General features: G+C 41.6%; 1 protein-coding gene across 1 annotated transcript in view; it reads left to right on the top strand.

Moving 5' to 3' along the window:
• Positions 1-19,050, top strand: part of tinagl1 (tubulointerstitial nephritis antigen-like 1) — a 44,838-nt gene that overhangs the window by 8,016 nt on the left and 17,772 nt on the right. The window contains exons 2-3 of the mRNA XM_060942858.1: positions 937-1,250; positions 6,857-6,923. Of these exons, the coding sequence (XP_060798841.1) occupies positions 944-1,250; positions 6,857-6,923 (374 nt within the window). The 5' untranslated portion in view covers positions 937-943. The remainder of the gene's footprint in view (positions 1-936; positions 1,251-6,856; positions 6,924-19,050) is intronic.

Consider the following 19,050-nt stretch of genomic DNA (forward strand, 5'->3'; position numbering starts at 1 on the left):
TGGAGCTCAGAAAGTGTAGGATGCAGGAATCTGTCCATTCACTAGCAACTATGAAGTAGATTTAACATAAACTGATAAGCAGCTATGCAAATTTTTAAGTTTTTTTTTTGTGAATGATACATTATTTGTAGACTGCAATTAGAATTTTCAAATTTTAAGATTCAGAATGTTTTACATCCACTTTCTTTTCTTAAAGTAACGTTTTGCTCTCATTTACAGTAGCTTTGTGTGTCTATAAGCCAACAGCATTCATAAAAAAGAACATGAACTTGTTTATTGGTTATGTTTATATTCAGGCTGAGATGTTTTATAAGTATTATTTTATAAGTATTGTTGGTTTGATGTTTGGGTTTCTATCACCAACTACACAGAAGCTAATATTGGGGTGGCACGGTGGTGTAGTGGTTAGCACTGTCACCTCACAGCAAGAAGGTTCTGGGTTCGAGCTCAGTGGCCATCGGGGACCTTTCTGGGTGGAGTTTGCATGTTCGCCCCACGTTTGTGTGGGTTTCCCCCACAGTCTAAAGACATGCAGGTTGGATAAAATACCCAGCCACTGGGGTTGTACAAGACAGTGCATACTTAGTACCAAGCCTGGATAGATTGGGGGGGTTGCATCCGGAAGGGCATCAGGTGTATAAAAAAAATCTATGCCAAAGCAAAAAGGGGTTGAAAATCAATTGGGGCCTTGCCCTGTATTCTGCGCCTGTCACGAACTATGTGATCTATGTGACAAATTAATTAAATGTTCACATAATCCGTGTTCTGTTTGCAGAGCAGCAGTTGATCCTTTCTCTGGATCCCATTCCATCATTAAATCACATATTTCTGCTTGGATGCAGTGAGATGGAGGATGATGCCTCATATTTAATTTTATTATCAAATATGACTGTCTAAAATGATCATGTGTAATGATGGTATGGCTATCTTTTACAGGTGATTGATGATGATGGTGAGGCTGGTGGTGGTGGTTAGTGCAGTGCTTCTGATGGTGGACAGCAGCATGACGCAGAAGGTTCTGTCCCGCAGCAGGAGGGAGCTGGCCAGCCCGCTGCATACTCGGGGCATCTGGGACCCGTTTGGCTCATACTGTGAGAGAAGAGGGGGCTGCTGTGAGGGCAGGGATGATGAGTGCACCATGCCTTACCTGGATACCATCTGCTACTGTGATCTGTTCTGCAACCGCACAGTGAGCGACTGCTGTCCTGATTTCTGGGGCCACTGCCTGGGAATCCAGCCTCCTCCCAGAGGTCAGTGAAGCAATGACAATCTTGTAGAGTCACATGCTAAAAAGGGTGATTACATGTTTGGGCTGCTATTTAACCCTTGCAACTTTATTGAATCTAAGGAAACATGCATTTAACAATTTAACTAATATTTCTAATAAAGGCTCAGGATTTTTTTTAAGCAAAAACAATTAGGAAATACACAAGATGTGGATAATTAGCCTCCATATCAGTGGCATAAGGACCATTTATAATTAGTGACCTCATCAGTGACCTGATCAGTGATGGGGGAAGCCATGGCCTAATGGTTAGAGAAACAGCTTTGGAACCAAAAGGTTGCTCGTTCGATTCTCTCACTGCAAAAAATAAAAATCTTAGGAAGTTTATTTGTCTATTTTCAAGTCAAAACATCTAGCCACCCTTATTATAAGACATAATTGCCCAACAAGCAAAACCTCATTTAGCTAGAAAGGCTAGTTTTTAGACAGTCCATCTTGAAAATCTTGTATAGACAAAATGTCTTGAAAAAGTCTTATTTGGAGCACCTTTGAAAATAAAACAAGTTTTTTTTAAAACAAGTAAGTACATTTTGGACATTTGTCAAATGCGGTTCATCTTGTTTCAAGAAAAAAAAAAGTACTGTATGCTTGTTTTGGGAATAAATGAACTTTACTGAAATCTTTGAATATAGTGCCCTTAAACTGCTTTGTCATGGATAAGGTGCCAAGCCATAAATCTGGGGACCTGGATTCGATTCCAACCTGAGGTCATTTCCCAATCTCTCCTGCTCATTTCCTGTCTCTACACTGTCCTATCCAATAAAGGTGGAAAAGCCCCCCAAAAAATCTTTAAAAAAAGAATGGCTAAATGTAAGAAGTACGATCTTGTTATAAGAACTATTTTGATTATTTTGAGTTAATCAGATCTCGCATAATAAGTTCCCCAATCTTATTTTGGAATTATTTCATCTAAAAACAGGTTAGATTTTTCATCTTACTTTAAGAAATCTTACCAAGTCAAATTTGACTAGTTCCACTGGCAGATTTTTTTCCACCTGATTCAAGCAAATATGCTTTGTATATCTTTTATTTCTTATTTTTAAAAGGCCATTTTTTTGCAGTGCTGGACTAGCAGGACTGGCTGAAGTGCCCTTGAGCAAGGCACCTAACCCCCAACTGCTCCGGCAAGTGTGGTGGCATACCTTGTGTCTGATTTAACCAAAGAAAAACTGATTAAATTCAATTAGATTACTTTATTTGTCATATGCACAATCGTTCAAGACAATGACAGTGAAATGTTGTGTGTGGCAAAACAGCTCTGTGCAGTACTGTGCATAAACCTCTAAAAATATAAATAAAAAAGTTGTAGACACACATAGACAAACATAGGTAAGCTATTGTAAAGTGCAGATGCAATAAAGTGACCGTGACAGAGATGGTGCTCAGGCCTCATTCAGTATCCTGATGGCCTGTGGGAAATAACTCCTCCTCAGCCTCTCAGTCCTGGCCATATGGCTACGGAGGTGTTTGCCTGAATGTAGCCACTGGAAAAGTTTATTGTGCGGGTGGAAGGTATCTGTGATAATCCACTTTGCCCTGGACCTGCACTGGTGTACTGTATATAGATGTCAGGCAGGTACGGTAGTGGAGTTTTTGTAATGTGTTCAGCACATCATACCACTCTTTGAAGTGCTTTATGGTCTTGGAAGCTGCAGTTGCCAAATCAAGCGGCGATGCAGCCTGTAAGCACTGACTCAATGGTGACACTATAGAATGTTTGCAGAACACCAGGAGAGATCTTAAGTTTCCTTAGTCTCCTGAGGTAGTATAGGCATGGTCTCACCTTCAGCACCAGGGTGGAAGTGTGATGAGTCCAGGTTAGGTCCTCGGAGATGTACAGTATACTCCAAGATGCCTATAGCTGCTGACTGTCCACTGGTGTCCCAAAGATCCTGAGTGGAGTGGAGTTTTTCTGTCTCTTCTGCCTGAAATCCATCATAATTTCTTTGGTTTTGGAGACATTAAGTTCCAAGTTGTTTGGCTGACACCACCGGGATGGTGTTTCCACCTCATCAAAGTAAGCAGACTCGTCCTCATCCGAGATCAAGCCAACTATGACGGTGTCATCTGCGAATTTTACAAATGGTATTGGAGCTGTGCTTGGGCTTTCAGTTATGTGTGTACAGTGAGTACAACAGAGGACTCCGGACGCATCCCTATGGGGCTCCGATATTAAGGATGAGTGTGTTTGAGACCGTGGTGCCAACTCTAACCACTTGTGGCCTGCCAATCAGGAAGTCTAAGACCCAATCACAGAGAGAGGAACTCAGTCCGAGATTCCTGCACTTGTTGTCCAGGGTGTCAGGTACTAAAAGCAGAGCTATAATCAATGAATAAAAGTCTTGCATAATTTCCTTTACCCATGTCCAGGTGAGAAAGGGTGGTATGCAGAACATGGGAAACTGTATCATCTGTGCTTCTGTTTGACCTGTACGCAAACCGAAAGGGATCTAATGAAGGTGGCAAAACTGAACAGATGTAATCCTTGATGAGTTTTTCAAAACACTTCACTAGGGATGTCCGTGCCACTGGGCAGTAATCATTCAAGCATGTTGGGTGTCTCATCTCATCTCATTATCTCTAGCTGCTTTATCCTGTTCTACAGGGTCGCAGGCAAGCTGGAGCCTATCCCAGCTGACTACGGGCGAAAGACGGGGTACACCCTGGACAAGTCGCCAGGTCATCACAGGGCTGACACATAGACACAGACAACCATTCACACTCACATTCACACCTACGGTCAATTTAGAGTCACCAGTTAACCTAACCTGCATGTCTTTGGACTGTGGGGGAAACCGGAGCACCCGGAGGAAACCCACGCGGACACGGGGAGAACATGCAAACTCCGCACAGAAAGGCCCTCGCCGGCCACGGGGCTCGAACCCGGACCTTCTTGCTGTGAGGCGACAGCGCTAACCACTACACCACCGTGCCACCCCAATTTAAAAAATTAAAAATAAAAAATTCAGTGGCCTGAATGAGAGAACTTGTGTTTCTTCTGATAATCTTCAGGAAATGCAGATGATGCAACTTCATGTTGGGCATGTGACTGTGGAATAATCCAGATATTTCAAGAGGGGTGAATGTGGTCCGACATTAGGGATGAGTGAATATTGTGTGACATCTAAACTGCATATTTATCATCTTTGTTTCAGGCATGATGTGTAAATGGATTCACACATGAATATAAAGATATTTTGATGAACTTTGATGATTATTTTGTCAAATAGATTATTTTGTCAGTGTAGTTATTGAGGGACGGGATATGCAAAAAAATGCCTTTTTAAAGTCTTGTAGAGGCTTGAATTAAGTTATCTGACACATGCACATATGTTGTTGTGAAGGACACTTACCTTTACTTTGCATATATATATATTTATTTACAATATTAATAGGGCGGCACGGTGGTGTAGTGGTTAGCACTGTCGCCTCACAGCAAGAAGGTTCTGGGTTCGAACCCAGCGGCCAACGAGGGCCTTTCTGTGTGGAGTTTGCATGTTCTCCCTGTGTCTGCGTTGGTTTCCTCCCACAGTTCAAAGATATGTAGGCCAGGTTAATTGGTGGCTCTAAATTGACCGTGAGTGTGAATAGTTGTTTGTGTCTCTCTGTGTGTGTGTGTGTGTGTCAGCCCTGTGATGAGCTGGTGACTTGTCCAGAGTGTACCCTGCTTCTCACCCATGGTCAGCTGGGATAGGCTCCAGCTTGCCTCCCGTGACCCCGCACAGGATAAGCGGTTACAGATAAAACAAAACAACAAACGATAGTAATATCAACAGATATGCCAATCATGGAATCGCCTTATCTTGAAAACTGTGAGCAAATCAGAAGCACACAAGTTAATTTCTTCGTTACAGTTGAGGCTGTGTGTGTTTCCCTGCATGACCCTGTCTGTAGTTGAAGTTCTGGGTGCGAGGTGTAAAAACTGACAGGTGTTACCTGAGAATAAGGAGAACAGTGGCCTTCTTATTAACAGAGAAGGACACAAGGAAGTGATGAATGGAGGCCAGAAAGAATGCATGTAATGCAGAGGGAGTGATTTGAGGGGCGGACAAGCAACAGCAAAGGGCCAAAAGAGATCAGAGCAGGAATGTCTGATGTGTGTTTGCTGAAGGAGGAACAGTTACATCCACAGGCGTGATATGACCTCCGGACTCCCTGATTACTCATGAACCACACACATATTGAGCACGTTCTCGGCTACATCCCGTCTAATGACTCAGCAAGCAGACACAACATCAAATCCAGTCTAATCCTCCCTGAACAGAAGCCAATCACCATTCATTTAGCTTTCTTGTCAGTCAGTCAGTAAGTAAGTAAGTAAATAAAGAGTTTATAATTTAAAGGTAAGAACTTTAATCAATTAAAAATATTAGCACTGCCAAATTGCTGTGGAATAAAAGATTTAAAAAAATCTGAACTGATTATTGTCTAACAGCATGCCATATTATGATTTTGTTTATACTTTTTAGAGCAATATTAGTAGCACTTTTTTTTTCCAGTTGCGGTTTCATTTAAGGCGATTTGTACCTCATGTTGAGATTTGAATAAAAATAAACCGCGCGCACACACACGCCCCGGCTATATTTTATGTGCATTATTCATCAACTAAACTGATCCTTTGCCAGCTGTAAAGTGTTGCACAATAGTTAAAAGTAGTTTCCATAGCGATACTAGTAACAATAACAATGTGCATAGCAGCAGCCCTGCATCTTATTCCTTGAGGGTTCCTGGACCGTAATGTACCTTAATGCATCTGTATTTGTTCTGATTTCTACTGAACAATAACATGATGTATGTGGTCATTAGATAATTGCGGAGTAAAGCAATAGGGATAAATCTAAATCTCTATCTGGATTTGTATAAAGCTGCTTTGTGACCATGTCCCCATTAAACACACTATATAAATAAAACTGAAATGGTAAAAATGAAATAAAAGTGATCGCGGAGCCATGGCTCCAAAACACACACGCTGAACACTAGTGTAAGACAGGAGCTCATAACGATGCCTTCTTAGCATGACTGAGTAGATGTTGGTGGTCCACAGTTCTTTTCTTGCACAGAAGTCGACATTTCTCATTAGAAAAGATACGACCATATATTTATATCTATGAGCGGTTTGAGAACTTTTTAACAAATGATCACTGATTGCACCTTTAGTGCCGTTACGTGCTCCAGGCTGCTTCAGTCTAGAGTCTTCATTATAGCATGTCAAGAGGTGGGTAGGAAGGAGTGTAAGAGTGTGTGGGCTTCGCACAGCACTGCTTACTGGCGCCCCGGCAGACAGCGTAGCTCTCATTTAGCTTGTTATGGCATGAAGGGAGCTGGCTATCTGGGAGAAGAGCAAAGCCAGTGCCAACATTTCTGTGCCAAATTGCTGAGGCTCTGAGTGTTTTAACCTTTAAAGCAAACCAGGAGACGTGTTCCTCATAAGCTCTTCAGCACTGTAGGAATGTCACTCGGAGATATTTCTACAGAAAGGGGAATACGTGGTGCTGTGTGACCTTTGTGCTCTTTTGCTGAAAATGAAGAAGGTTCTCCTGCTAAGTGACTCATTGTAAATTTGTGTTACAGGGATCTGTGAGAGAAACGGCCACAGGTTCCACTCAGGTGCAACCTACAAAGAGAACTGCAATTTATGGTGAGATTAAACTGTACACACACGCCTACCTTCTTTGTTGTTCTCCAAGCAACACATTGCATGCTATGAGCTGTAATAACAGGAGCTGTGGAGCCATGTGCATTGTTCTGTACATTGCTGGGTATTTTATCAGATTTATTCCCAGACCACAAGCTTAGCGAGACTCACATTCCTCCACTTCCTTTGTCTCATCATTCTGCTTCTTCTTCTTCTTCTTTGTCTTTTTCTTCTTCTTCTATCTGACTGATTCTTTCTTTAAAAATCCCAAACTGTCCCATTTACAACAGATACATGATGGGCTCCTGCAGTGTATGTTTACATTTCTCTCCACTTTCATCTTGAACATTGCCTTGATAATGAAAATAGATTTATTTATTAGTATCTGACTTCTAAGTCCAGACTTCCTTTACTGGTCTATAAATGGTCCCTAAAAACAAACTTTTGAAGAGTATTACTAAATATTTCCATGACTGCACCTTTGTCCTTGGGAAGAATCAGCTAAAATGATTTTTTTTTTTCCCTCCACTCCTACCTCTTGAAGCGTTCTCACACTTTTCTTTTTATTCCCGTGGCAAAGTGACCCTCAGTGTAAAAAGTGTAAGTGTTGTTCTTGTTACTGGTGTATTGACCTGTCGTGCACAGGATATCTGAGTTGTTCATTAGGGCCTTCATTTATTGTGAACGGGTTTCATGAAGAGAGACATGGCCATTTATTAGCCTTCAGTTGTCCCTTGCTGATGTGTGTGTATATGATTTAAAGGAGATGCGCAGAACCTTTATTTTTAAATACATTTCTGAGTGGGGGCAGCACGGTGGCGTAGTGGTTAGCGCTGTCGCCTCACAGCAAGAAGGTCTGGGTTTGAGCCCTGTGGCCGGCGAGGGCCTTTCTGTGTGGAGTTTGCATGTTCTCCCCGTGTCCGCGTGGGTTTCCTCCGGGTGCTCCGGTTTCCCCCACAGTCCAAAGACATGCAGGTTAGGTTAACTGGTGACTCTAAATTGACCGTAGGTGTGAATGTGAGTGTGAATGGTTGTCTGTGTCTATGTGTCAGCCCTGTGATGACCTGGCGACTTGTCCAGGGTGTACCCCGCCTTTCGCCCGTAGTCAGCTGGGATAGGCTCCAGCTTGCCTGCGACCCTGTAGAACAGGATAAAGCGGCTAGAGATAATGAGATGAGATGAGATTTCTGAGTGGATAGTTTCTACATCCTTGACTCTTGTATGCTGCGTAAATGGGAATTTATTTATATATATATATATATATATATATATGTGTGTGTGTATGTATGTATGTGTGTGTGTGTGTGTATGTATGTGAGAGTTAAAATCAACCACAAAGTTGGCATTTGAGCTGCCCCGCTGAGCCAGCCAGCCCTGAGTGAGTGACGTCACAGCTGTAACTGGTTTTAAGGCCAAGGCCTTTGACAGCTATAGCCCAAAGCCAGACGCGGCAGGCGAAAGTGGTTGCAATGGCCTCTTCATTCGGATTTATTGGAGATTCTTCGGATTCCTCAGATAGTAATACATCTGACTGTGATAGTCCTGATATTGGAGTGTGTGTACATGCTACTGCTATACACGTAGAACCGTATCAATTCGACCCATCGGAAAGTGAATCCGATAGTCACACATTGGCCACGGAGGCCCCCACCTTACGAAATAAATCCAGAGAACAAAGCCGTCTAGAGAATTGGATGGAATTGAACTGACAGTCTCATGTGACTCTCATTAAAACAGGATGGGTGTTATAACTTATGCAACATACACATGCATGCATTTTCACTGATAAAACATAAAAGGCTAATTAAATAATCAGATGAACTGAGAATCACATTCTGAAGCACATTAAATAATCTTATTTAATTTAAACACAATACAAGTTACATGTATTAATCTAAATGCAGGTAAACAAGTGTTATTGTTGTTATGTAACCAAATGAGAGTCGCATCTTACCCATCTGTGTTCTTGCTTCTTGAAGGCCGACCTTGTGGCCGTTTGTTTCGAAACAATCTGACTTTCAGTTCTTCGTTCAATTGCTTCTTCCACGTAAGGGCGAGATATTGCTGCTGAGGCAAGCATATCCAGCGGAGAAATCAAAACGACTGGTCCACTCATTTTCCATTTTCTCTATGCGGAGTACTCCGCCATTACTGCTCGGCTCACACTCTGGGAGAACTGGTGCAACTGAACTTACTTTCCTTTTCTTGTAGTTTTCTTTTCCTTTAATTGTTGGTACTGCACCGTCTTTCAATACGGGCTTATAGCCAACACTCCTCAACAGGTCAGAGGTTTCATACGAGTCTTCAGTAAAATGTGCAGAGCAGAGGAGAGACCTCTTCATAGGCACCCAATCCGTGAATTTCTCGCAACACACGTCCAAATCTTTGCAGTTTGAACATAAATCCACCTTCTGTCGTGTTGCTGCACCCGCCAGCAACACATCTACGTGGCATGGTAATAAATTAGCTCAAAATGGAGGATCGGAGTTGCAGTCAGCTCTGTGTTTTAGTATAGCGGAAATGGCGATGAGACCGATAGCCTTACTGTAGTGACGTCACAGATGTCAAGGTCATTCATTCAGACCGCTACCTATATGAATCATTTTAATCATAAAAATTACTATATTAGATTTATTGTTAATGCTTAAAACTATTTCTGTGCCATTCTTGAGGTCTCAAGGCATTTATAAACAAAAAGTGAGGCCATGGCTCTGCGTATCTCCTTTAAAGGTCATAGGCAACAGTCGGAGGTGAAACGTAGAATATCAACTTTACTATCGAGAAGAACGACCCAAAAAGTGAATTCAATCTTCTTAGTGTCTAATTTGCACCCTAAAATTGAATAAAACAGTTAAAATATACTGTTTTGCCCAATTTCTGAAGGTTTGTTTACATCTCACTTATGCACACTTTCACCGCCAGGGGACTGTCGTCATGATGTCATTCAAGCCAAACAGACTGGGAGCAGCTCTGTGTTTACCTGCGAACCGAGCACACGTGTACGGAGTTTGGTCGTGAGAGGTTGTGTAAAATGTCTGAAAGCGATAGCGATTTTGAAGCAGGAACTCTCCAAATTGAATATCGAGAGGTGAAACCATATATGTATGAACCTATGGCCGTTGCGAAGCAATCGGTGAATGTGGCTCACTGGTTTGACCGTACGGCCTCAGAATCGGACAGCGACTCGGCCGACTCTGATCGCGGTGACCCCGAACCTCAACAAGACTCGCGCCCAAACGATTTATCCTGGTAGTTATGATAAATTCCTACTTTCATCGTAATACTAAATAAGAGCCCTTTTGAAGAATAATTAAACCACCCTCCCTAGTGGATATAGGGAACGATTACTGGACAGTGCGCCGGTAGGCCACATTAGCCTGCCATCCACGGCATTATACTATTTATAGCCTACTCTGAGCGAGGAAATATCCCTTTGTCTCATTTCCACAATGATTGTACAGGATCTCTCAGGATTCTTGATTTGTCAATTGCAAGCAAAAGTAAAAATGTTTACCTCCAATCTTCTCATTTTTGCTTGAGCGTTGCTGGTCTGTTTCTTCTTTGACTGACTGCTTGATTTTGTTTCACGCACACAATCCACTCTCTCCGCTTCGTCTCCTCTTTCAGAAAAAGCCAATCCACTTGCTCCGCCTCTTCTCCTCTCTCAGAAAAAGGTAAAAACTTCTTCCTGAACCGGTCCCGTTGTTACAGTTCACTGCACAACAATAAGGCATGGGGTTTTTCTTTGGAAATTCCTGAATGCACGTCTGCACTCAAGCTGAACGGCAATGTAAGTAAACGGAAGTGGACTCAACTCAAGTGGTTTGTTTGGCTTAAATGACGTCATGTGCCGAGTGGTCACGAAAATAGCCAAACAGAAATTCGCTGCGATCCGCACTAACTTATTTTAATTGTTACTTATTAACAATACTTCTTGGGACCAGAAGAAAATTACAGAGGGTTTTTAACATATAAAGTTTCAAATGTGCATAAAATTAAAACCGCTGCCTATGAGCTTTAAGGTGCGCTAAGCCATTAGGGAAAGGGTTACTGGATACAGAATGAGCTAGAGGAATTCCTTACTTATGTTTGAAACCTTTCTGGCGCCAAAGCCCCATGAGTCATGTTTCCATGAACAAGTGTGCACTTGTGGCTGGGTTCAGCATGTGTCTGGGTTTTGAATGTTTATGCATTCATTACTGTAACTTAGATAATCTACGGTCATGTCAGATAGTTCATCACATCACTACAGTCCAGATGCTGGACATTTCTGCACATCTGGTAGGGGGTCCAGAAACAGGAGGGTAAGTGATATAAATCTATCTTGAGCCTGGACATCCAAAATGCCCTTAAATTCCAGCTGGCAAAAAGAGATTGAGTAGAATATGAGTCAAAAGTTTTGATATACTACATTAAATAGGATGGTTTCATTTTGATAAAGACTTATGGTTGATATGTGCTTTTCAGTAGAGAAAATTTGTATTTTAATAAGGTTTTACTTGCAAAAACTGTTTCCCAAACAAATGGTTTAGAACTATTACAGCTAAATATGAGAAAATAGTAATAAATAAATACATAAATAAAATTTTAAAAAGTGTGTGTGTGGGGGGGGGGTAATGAAGATTTAGTGGTTATACAAATTTATTTTATATTCACTTTATTTACTAGCCCACTGACCTTGGTAACACAGTCCATAAATCATGACAAAGACGTTAAAAAAAATATATATATATTCGTTAAAAAAACCCACATTATTTAATATATATATATATATATATATATATATATATATATATATATATACACACAACCCCGATTCCAAAAAAATTGGGACAAAGTACAAATTGTAAATAAAAACGGAATGCAATGATGTGGAAGTTTCAAAATTCCATATTTTATTCAGAATAGAACATAGATGACATATCAAATGTTTAAACTGAGAAAATGTATCATTTAAAGAGAAAAATTAGGTGATTTTAAATTTCATGACAACAACACATCTCAAAAAAGTTGGGACAAGGCCATGTTTACCACTGTGAGACATCCCCTTTTCTCTTTACAACAGTCTGTAAACGTCTGGGGACTGAGGAGACAAGTTGCTCAAGTTTAGGGATAGGAATGTTAACCCATTCTTGTCTAATGTAGGATTCTAGTTGCTCAACTGTCTTAGGTCTTTTTTGTCGTATCTTCTGTTTTATGATGATTATGTTTTCCTTGGGTGAAAGATCTGGACTGCAGGCTGGCCAGTTCAGTACCCGGACCCTTCTTCTACGCAGCCATGATGCTGTAATTGATGCAGTATGTGGTTTGGCATTGTCATGTTGGAAAATGCAAGGTGTTCCCTGAAAGAGACGTCGTCTGGATGGGAGCATATGCTGCTCTAGAACCTGGATATACCTTTCAGCATTGATGGTGTCTTTCCAGATGTGTAAGCTGCCCATGCCACATGCACTAATGCAGCCCCATACCATCAGAGATGCAGGCTTCTGAACTGAGCACTGATAACAACTTGGGTCGTCCTTCTCCTCTTTAGTCCGAATGACACGGCGTCCCTGATTTCCATAAAGAACTTCAAATTTTGATTCGTCTGACCACAGAACAGTTTTCCACTTTGCCACAGTCCATTTTAAATGAGCCTTGGCCCAGAGAAGACGTCTGCGCTTCTGGATCGTGTTTAGATACAGCTTCTTCTTTGAACTATAGAGTTTTAGCTGGCAACGGCGGATGGCACGGTGAATTGCGTTCACAGATAATCTCATCTCATCATCTCTAGCTGCTTTATCCTTCTACAGGGTCGCAGGCAAGCTGGAGCCTATCCCAGCTGACTACGGGTGAAAGGCGGGGTACACCCTGGACAAGTCGCCAGGTCATCACAGGGCTGACACACAGACAACCATTCACACCTACGGTCAATTTAGAGTCACCAGTTAACCTAACCTGCATGTTTTTGGACTGTGGGGGAAACCGGAGCACCCGGAGGAAACCCACGCGGACACGGGGAGAACATGCAAACTCCACACAGAAACGGGGCTTGAACCCAGGACCTTCTTGCTGTGAGGCGACAGCGCTAACCACTACACCACCGTGCCGCCCGTTCACAGATAATGTTCTCTGGAAATATTCCTGAGCCCATTTTGTGATTTCCAATACAGAAGCATGCCTGTATGTGATGCAGTGCCGTCTAAGGGCCCGAAGATCACGGGCACCCAGTATGGTTTTCTGGCCGTGACCCTTACGCACAGAGATTCTTCCAGATTCTCTGAATCTTTTGATGATATTATGCACTGTAGATGATATGTTCAAACTCTTTGCAATTTTACACTGTCGAACTCCTTTCTGATATTGCTCCACTATTTGTCGGCGCAGAATTAGGGGGATTGGTGATCCTCTTCCCATCTTTACTTCTGAGAGCCGCTTCCACTCCAAGATGCTCTTTTTATTCCCAGTCATGTTAATGACCTATTGCCAATTAACCTAATGAGTTGCAATTTGGTCCTCCAACTGTTCCTTTTTTGTACCTTTAACTTTTCCAGCCTCTTATTGCCCCTGTCCCAACTTTTTTGAGATGTGTTGCTGTCATGAAATTTCAAATGAGCCAATATTTGGCATGAAATTTCAAAATGTCTCACTTTCGACATTTGATATGTTGTCTATGTTCTATTGTGAATACAATATCAGTTTTTGAGATTTGTAAATTATTGCATTCCGTTTTTATTTACAATTTGTACTTTGTCCCAGGCGGCACGGTGGCGTAGTGGTTAGCGCTGTCGCCTCACAGCAAGAAGGTCCGGGTTCGAGCCCCGTGGCCGGCGAGGGCCTTTCTGTGCGGAGTTTGCATGTTCTCCCCGTGTCCGCATGGGTTTCCTCCGGGTGCTCCGGTTTCCCCCACAGTCCAAAGACATGCAGGTTAGGTTAACTGGTGACTCTAAATTGAGCGTAGGTGTGAATGTGAGTGTGAATGGTTGTCTGTGTCTATGTGTCAGCCCTGTGATGACCTGGCGACTTGTCCAGGGTGTACCCCGCCTTTCGCCCGTAGTCAGCTGGGATAGGCTCCAGCTTGCCTGCGACCCTGTCGAACAGGATAAAACGGCTAGAGATAATGAGATGAGACTTTGCCCCAACTTTTTTGGAATCAGGGTTGTGTGTGTGTGTGTGTATATATATATACACACACACACACACACACACACACACACACACACACACACACACGTGTGTGTATATATATATATATATATATGTGTGTGTATGTATGTATGTATGTATATATATATATATATATATATATATATATATATATATATATGTGTGTGTATATATATATACACACACACACACATACATATATATATATATATATATATATATATATATATATATATATATATATATATATATATGAATGACAGTTGCATTATTACAAAGATTGCAATAAAATGTACTAAAAGTTGCACAAAAGTATTCAAGATGGTCAAATAGATTGAAAATGCTATAAAAGGAAATCGAGGATAAAGGATTAAATAATAATAATCACAGACCCATAAGACAACCTAGTTAAAAGAAAATGGTAAATATCTAATAGTCTATAATGTGAAAGCAGTGTGTGGAGGAAAAAACCCAATTCATCAATAACAAAATGTGGGGAAATGAGGTGGAAAAACAAGTAGCAAGGTTTAATTCATATCTCTGCTTCTAGTCAAATCAAAGTTAGGGCTATCGAAATGACATTTAGTCATGCATTACTCTGAGCCTATTACAGTTAGAATGAAAGCAAAAGTGATCTAAACTCTCTCCTGGATTGTTTGTGTCCCCACACATCCTCTCTGGCCAGAGGTCCAGGACACAGGGTGAAGTTCAGGGTGGAGAGCAGGACTTCCGTTTGTTCTTATTCTGTTCGCGCTCCGCCACTCGCTCCTCCAGCTGGCCCGAGTCTCTCCTCCTCCGTTCTTATCTCATGCACATACAACTGCCTTCTCATTCCACTCTTCTCATTAACATCTTGTGTGTCATGAGGCCCTTTATTTTTAAAGCTCTCATGTTGTTTTGGTGTATTAATTCATACAAACATATTAAATACTAAATGAATGCCTCATGTTGACCAGATTAAGTCTTTTATATATTTGTTGAGTTCAGTAGCTGTCAGGCTGGTTATTGGAAATGATCAACTGGTGTGGTGATAGTGTCGGGACACTTCCTACCCCCTCAGCCTTGCCTTCACTACACTGATGGGAAAATCGCATACATTTTCACGTGATTGTGTGAAAGTGCACATGACCTTAAGTAAACTCATGCCACCTGAATAATGTGAAAAATGAAAGCAAAAGTCCTGCATGTGGAAAAAAAAATCATTTATTCAGCTTCAGGCTTTATCCTGGGCCGAGTGATGATGGATCTGGAGCCAAGTCTCCACAATACCAGGACGCCAGTCCATCACAGGGCACCATGTACTGTAGGTACATTCACACATCGGTGCAATTTAGCACAGTTAATCCATTTTTGGGAGGTAGGTGGAAATCCGAAAACATGGGGAGAACCTGTGAAACTCCATACAGACAGTAACCCAAGCTCAGGAGCTGTGAGGTGACAACTCTACCTGTTGCAAAAAGAAACAAAAAAAAAAAAATCCCACAATGTGAGAACTACAAGCCTTACATGTACAAAAAAAATGTAGCATGTGTACATAAATGAACTGTGACGTTCTTCTGATTTGGAAGATGATGATGAAGATGGGCAGCACGGTGGTGTAGTGGTTAGCACTGTCACCTCACAGCAAGAAGGTTCTGGGTTCGAGCCCAGTGGCTAACGGGGCCCTTTCTGTGTGGAGTTTGCATGTTCTCCCCGTGTCTGCGTGGGTTTCCTCCGGGTGCTCCGGTTTCCTCCACAATCCAAAGACATGCAGGTTAGGCTAATTGGTGACTCTAAATTGACCGTAGGTGTGAATGTGAATGGTTATTTGTCAGCCCTGCAATGATCTGGCGGCTTGTCCAGGATGTAGCCCGCCTCTCACCCATAGTCAGCTTGGATAGGCTCCAACTTGCCTGCGACCCTGTACAGGATAAGCGGTTACGGATAATGGATGGATAATAATAGTCATCCTTTATTTGTCACATGTACACTCTAGCACAGTGAAATTCCTCCTCTGTATTTAACCCATCTGAAACAGTGAACACGAGCATGCGCGCGCACACACACACACACACAAGTGAGCAATGAGCACACAAACATACCCAGAGCAGTGGGCAGCTATGCTACAGCACCTGGGGAGCAGTTGGGGGTTAGGTGCCTTGCTCAAGGGCACTTCAGTCATGATACAGAGGCAGGAGAAAATGCTGTTCAACTCAACTCCTCTCGTGTTTTTCCTGCCCGTCCAGAGATTCAAACTGGTAACCCTTTGGGCCTGAAGCTGTCTCCATAAAACGCATTCACTACATGAAATGTCCACATGTGAAAAATTTGTGAAACATGAGAATTGTCTAATATTCACAATCATGCGATTTATTCATACGTGGGCAGCAGTGATGGACTGTAACCTAATGCTTGTGGACATGCAGAAGAGAGAGAAAGAGATGTATCATGCTCATCTTAATGTACATGTTTCACATATATTATAGAATCAGTTATTTCCTTGTGTAATGTTGCTGTTATTTCAAAATTCTTAATAGTTTTGCTTTATATTGTTGTGTGTGTGTGTATCCCCCTTGGAAAAGAGCCATAATAATGAAAAAGAAATGAACGGGTACGTTATTCCATAACGGCGTCCAGATTCTCTGAGATAACGCTGAGTAATTTCTTTGTGCAGTGCTTGAATTGTACACCTGTGTGGTCTCACTGTTATCAGCCTGAGAAATGAGAAAAGCGATGATGTCACTTCTAATCCACAGATGTAGAAACTTTCAAATGAGTTCAAATTAAATAAGTAAAGAAAATAAGCACGTATAAATCTCCAAATACAGTGAAAGACGAACTCTGAAGATCGCTCAGGAGTTCAGGCTGATTCTAGAGTGTATTAGCACACACGAGACCTGTTGTACTTCAAACCCTAGTGTTGCTTATACAAGCTAGTGTGCAAGTCACATGACTAACAATCGTACAAATCAACGTTCGTCTATGATCATAATCAGAACTCATGTCACTCGTTCTCACACACTCCCATCACAAGATCCTGCAGATCTCTGGGTACTAGATACAGGTATACTGTAATCAGATCTGAACTGTGTGTAGGCACATGGTTTTATTTCTTATCCCCATAAGGACAAGAATATACAGTGGTGCTTGAAAGTTTGTGAACCCTTTAGAATTTTCTATATTTCTGCATAAATATGACCTAAAACATCATCAGATTTTCACACAAGTCCTAAAAGTAGATAAAGAGAACCCAGTTAAACAAATGAGACAAAAATATTGTACATGGTCATTTATTTATTGAGGAAAATGATCCAATATTACATATCTGTGAGTGGCAAAAGTATGTGAAACTCAAAGATTAGCAGTTGATTTGAAGGTGAAATTAGAGTCAGGTGTTTTCAATCAATGGGATGACAATCAGGTGTGAGTGGGCACCCTGTTTTATTTAAAGAACAGGGATCTGTCAAAGTCTGATCTTCACAACACATGTTTGTGGAAGTGCATCATGGCATGAACAAAGGAGATTTCTGAGGACCTCAGAAAAAGCGTTGTTGATGCTCATCAGGCTGGAAAAGGTTACAAAACCATCTCTAAAGAGTTTGGACTCCACCAATCCACAGTCAGACAGATTGTGCACAAATGGAGGAAATTCAAGACCATTGTTACCCTCCCCAGGAGTGGTCGACCAACAAAGATCACTCCAAGAGCAAGGCGTGTAATAGTCGGCGAGGTCACAAAGGACCCCAGGGTAACTTCTAAGCAACTGAAGGCCTCTCTCACATTGGCTAATGTTAATGTTCATGAGTCCACCATCAGGAGAACATTGAACAACAATGGTGTGCATGGCAGGGTTGCAAGGAGAAAGCCACTGCTTTCCAAAAAGAACATTGCTGTTCGTCTGCAGTTTGCTAAAGATCACGTGGACAAGCCAGAAGGCTATTGGAAAAATGTTTTGTGGACAGATGAGACCAGAATAGAACTTTTTGGTTTAAATGAGAAGCGTTATGTTTGGAGAAAGCAAAGCACTGCATTCCAGCATAAGAACCTTATCCCATCTGTGAAACATGGTGGTGGTAGTATCATGGTTTGGGCCTGTTTTGATGCATCTGGGCCAGGACGGCTTGCCATCATTGATGGAACAATGAATTCTGAATTATACCAGCGAATTCTAAAGGAAAATGTCAGCACATCTGTCCATAAACTGAATCTCAAGAGAAGGTGGGTCATGCAGCAAGGCAACGACCCTAAGCGCACAAGTTGTTCTACCAAAGAATGGTCAAAGAAGAATAAAGTTAATGTTTTGGAATGGCCAAGTCAAAGTCCTGACCTTAATCCAATGGAAATGTTGTGGAAGGACCTGAAGCGAGCAGTTCATGTGAGGAAACCCACCAACATCCCAGAGTTGAAGCTGTTCTGTACGGAGGAATGGGCTAAAATTCCTCCAAGCCGGTGTGCAGGACTGATCAACAGTTACCGGAAACGTTTAGTTGCAGTTATTGCTGCACAAGGGGGTCACACCAGATACTGAAAGCAAAGGTTCACATACTTTTGCCACTCACAGATATGTAATATTGGATCATTTTCCTCAATAAATAAATGGCCAAGTATAATATTTTTGTCTCATTTGTTTAACTGGGTTCTCTTTATCTACTTTTAGGACTTGTGTGAAAATCTGATGATGTTTTAGGTCATATTTATGCAGAAATATAGAAAATTCTAAAGGGTTCACAAACTTTCAAGCACCACTGTATGACACTTTTGACCTTCGGGACATTTGGCTGTACTCCATGAGGGGAAAAATCACAAAAATTGCAGCTTTTACTTTAAAAAAATAAATAAAATAATAATTAAAAAAAATTAAAATAGCCAAAGGGTTTACTTTGGGTTAGAGGTTAGTATGAGATTGGTCAGTGGAATACAAGTACAGTATAAGAAATGTGTACACTGCACTCCACACATGGGTCAGGATCCTGAATTGAACAGTTATGGTGAACTGAGAGGAATG

This window comes from Neoarius graeffei, chromosome 16, assembly GCF_027579695.1.
Source record: "Neoarius graeffei isolate fNeoGra1 chromosome 16, fNeoGra1.pri, whole genome shotgun sequence".
In the NCBI taxonomy this organism is placed as follows: domain Eukaryota; kingdom Metazoa; phylum Chordata; class Actinopteri; order Siluriformes; family Ariidae; genus Neoarius; species Neoarius graeffei.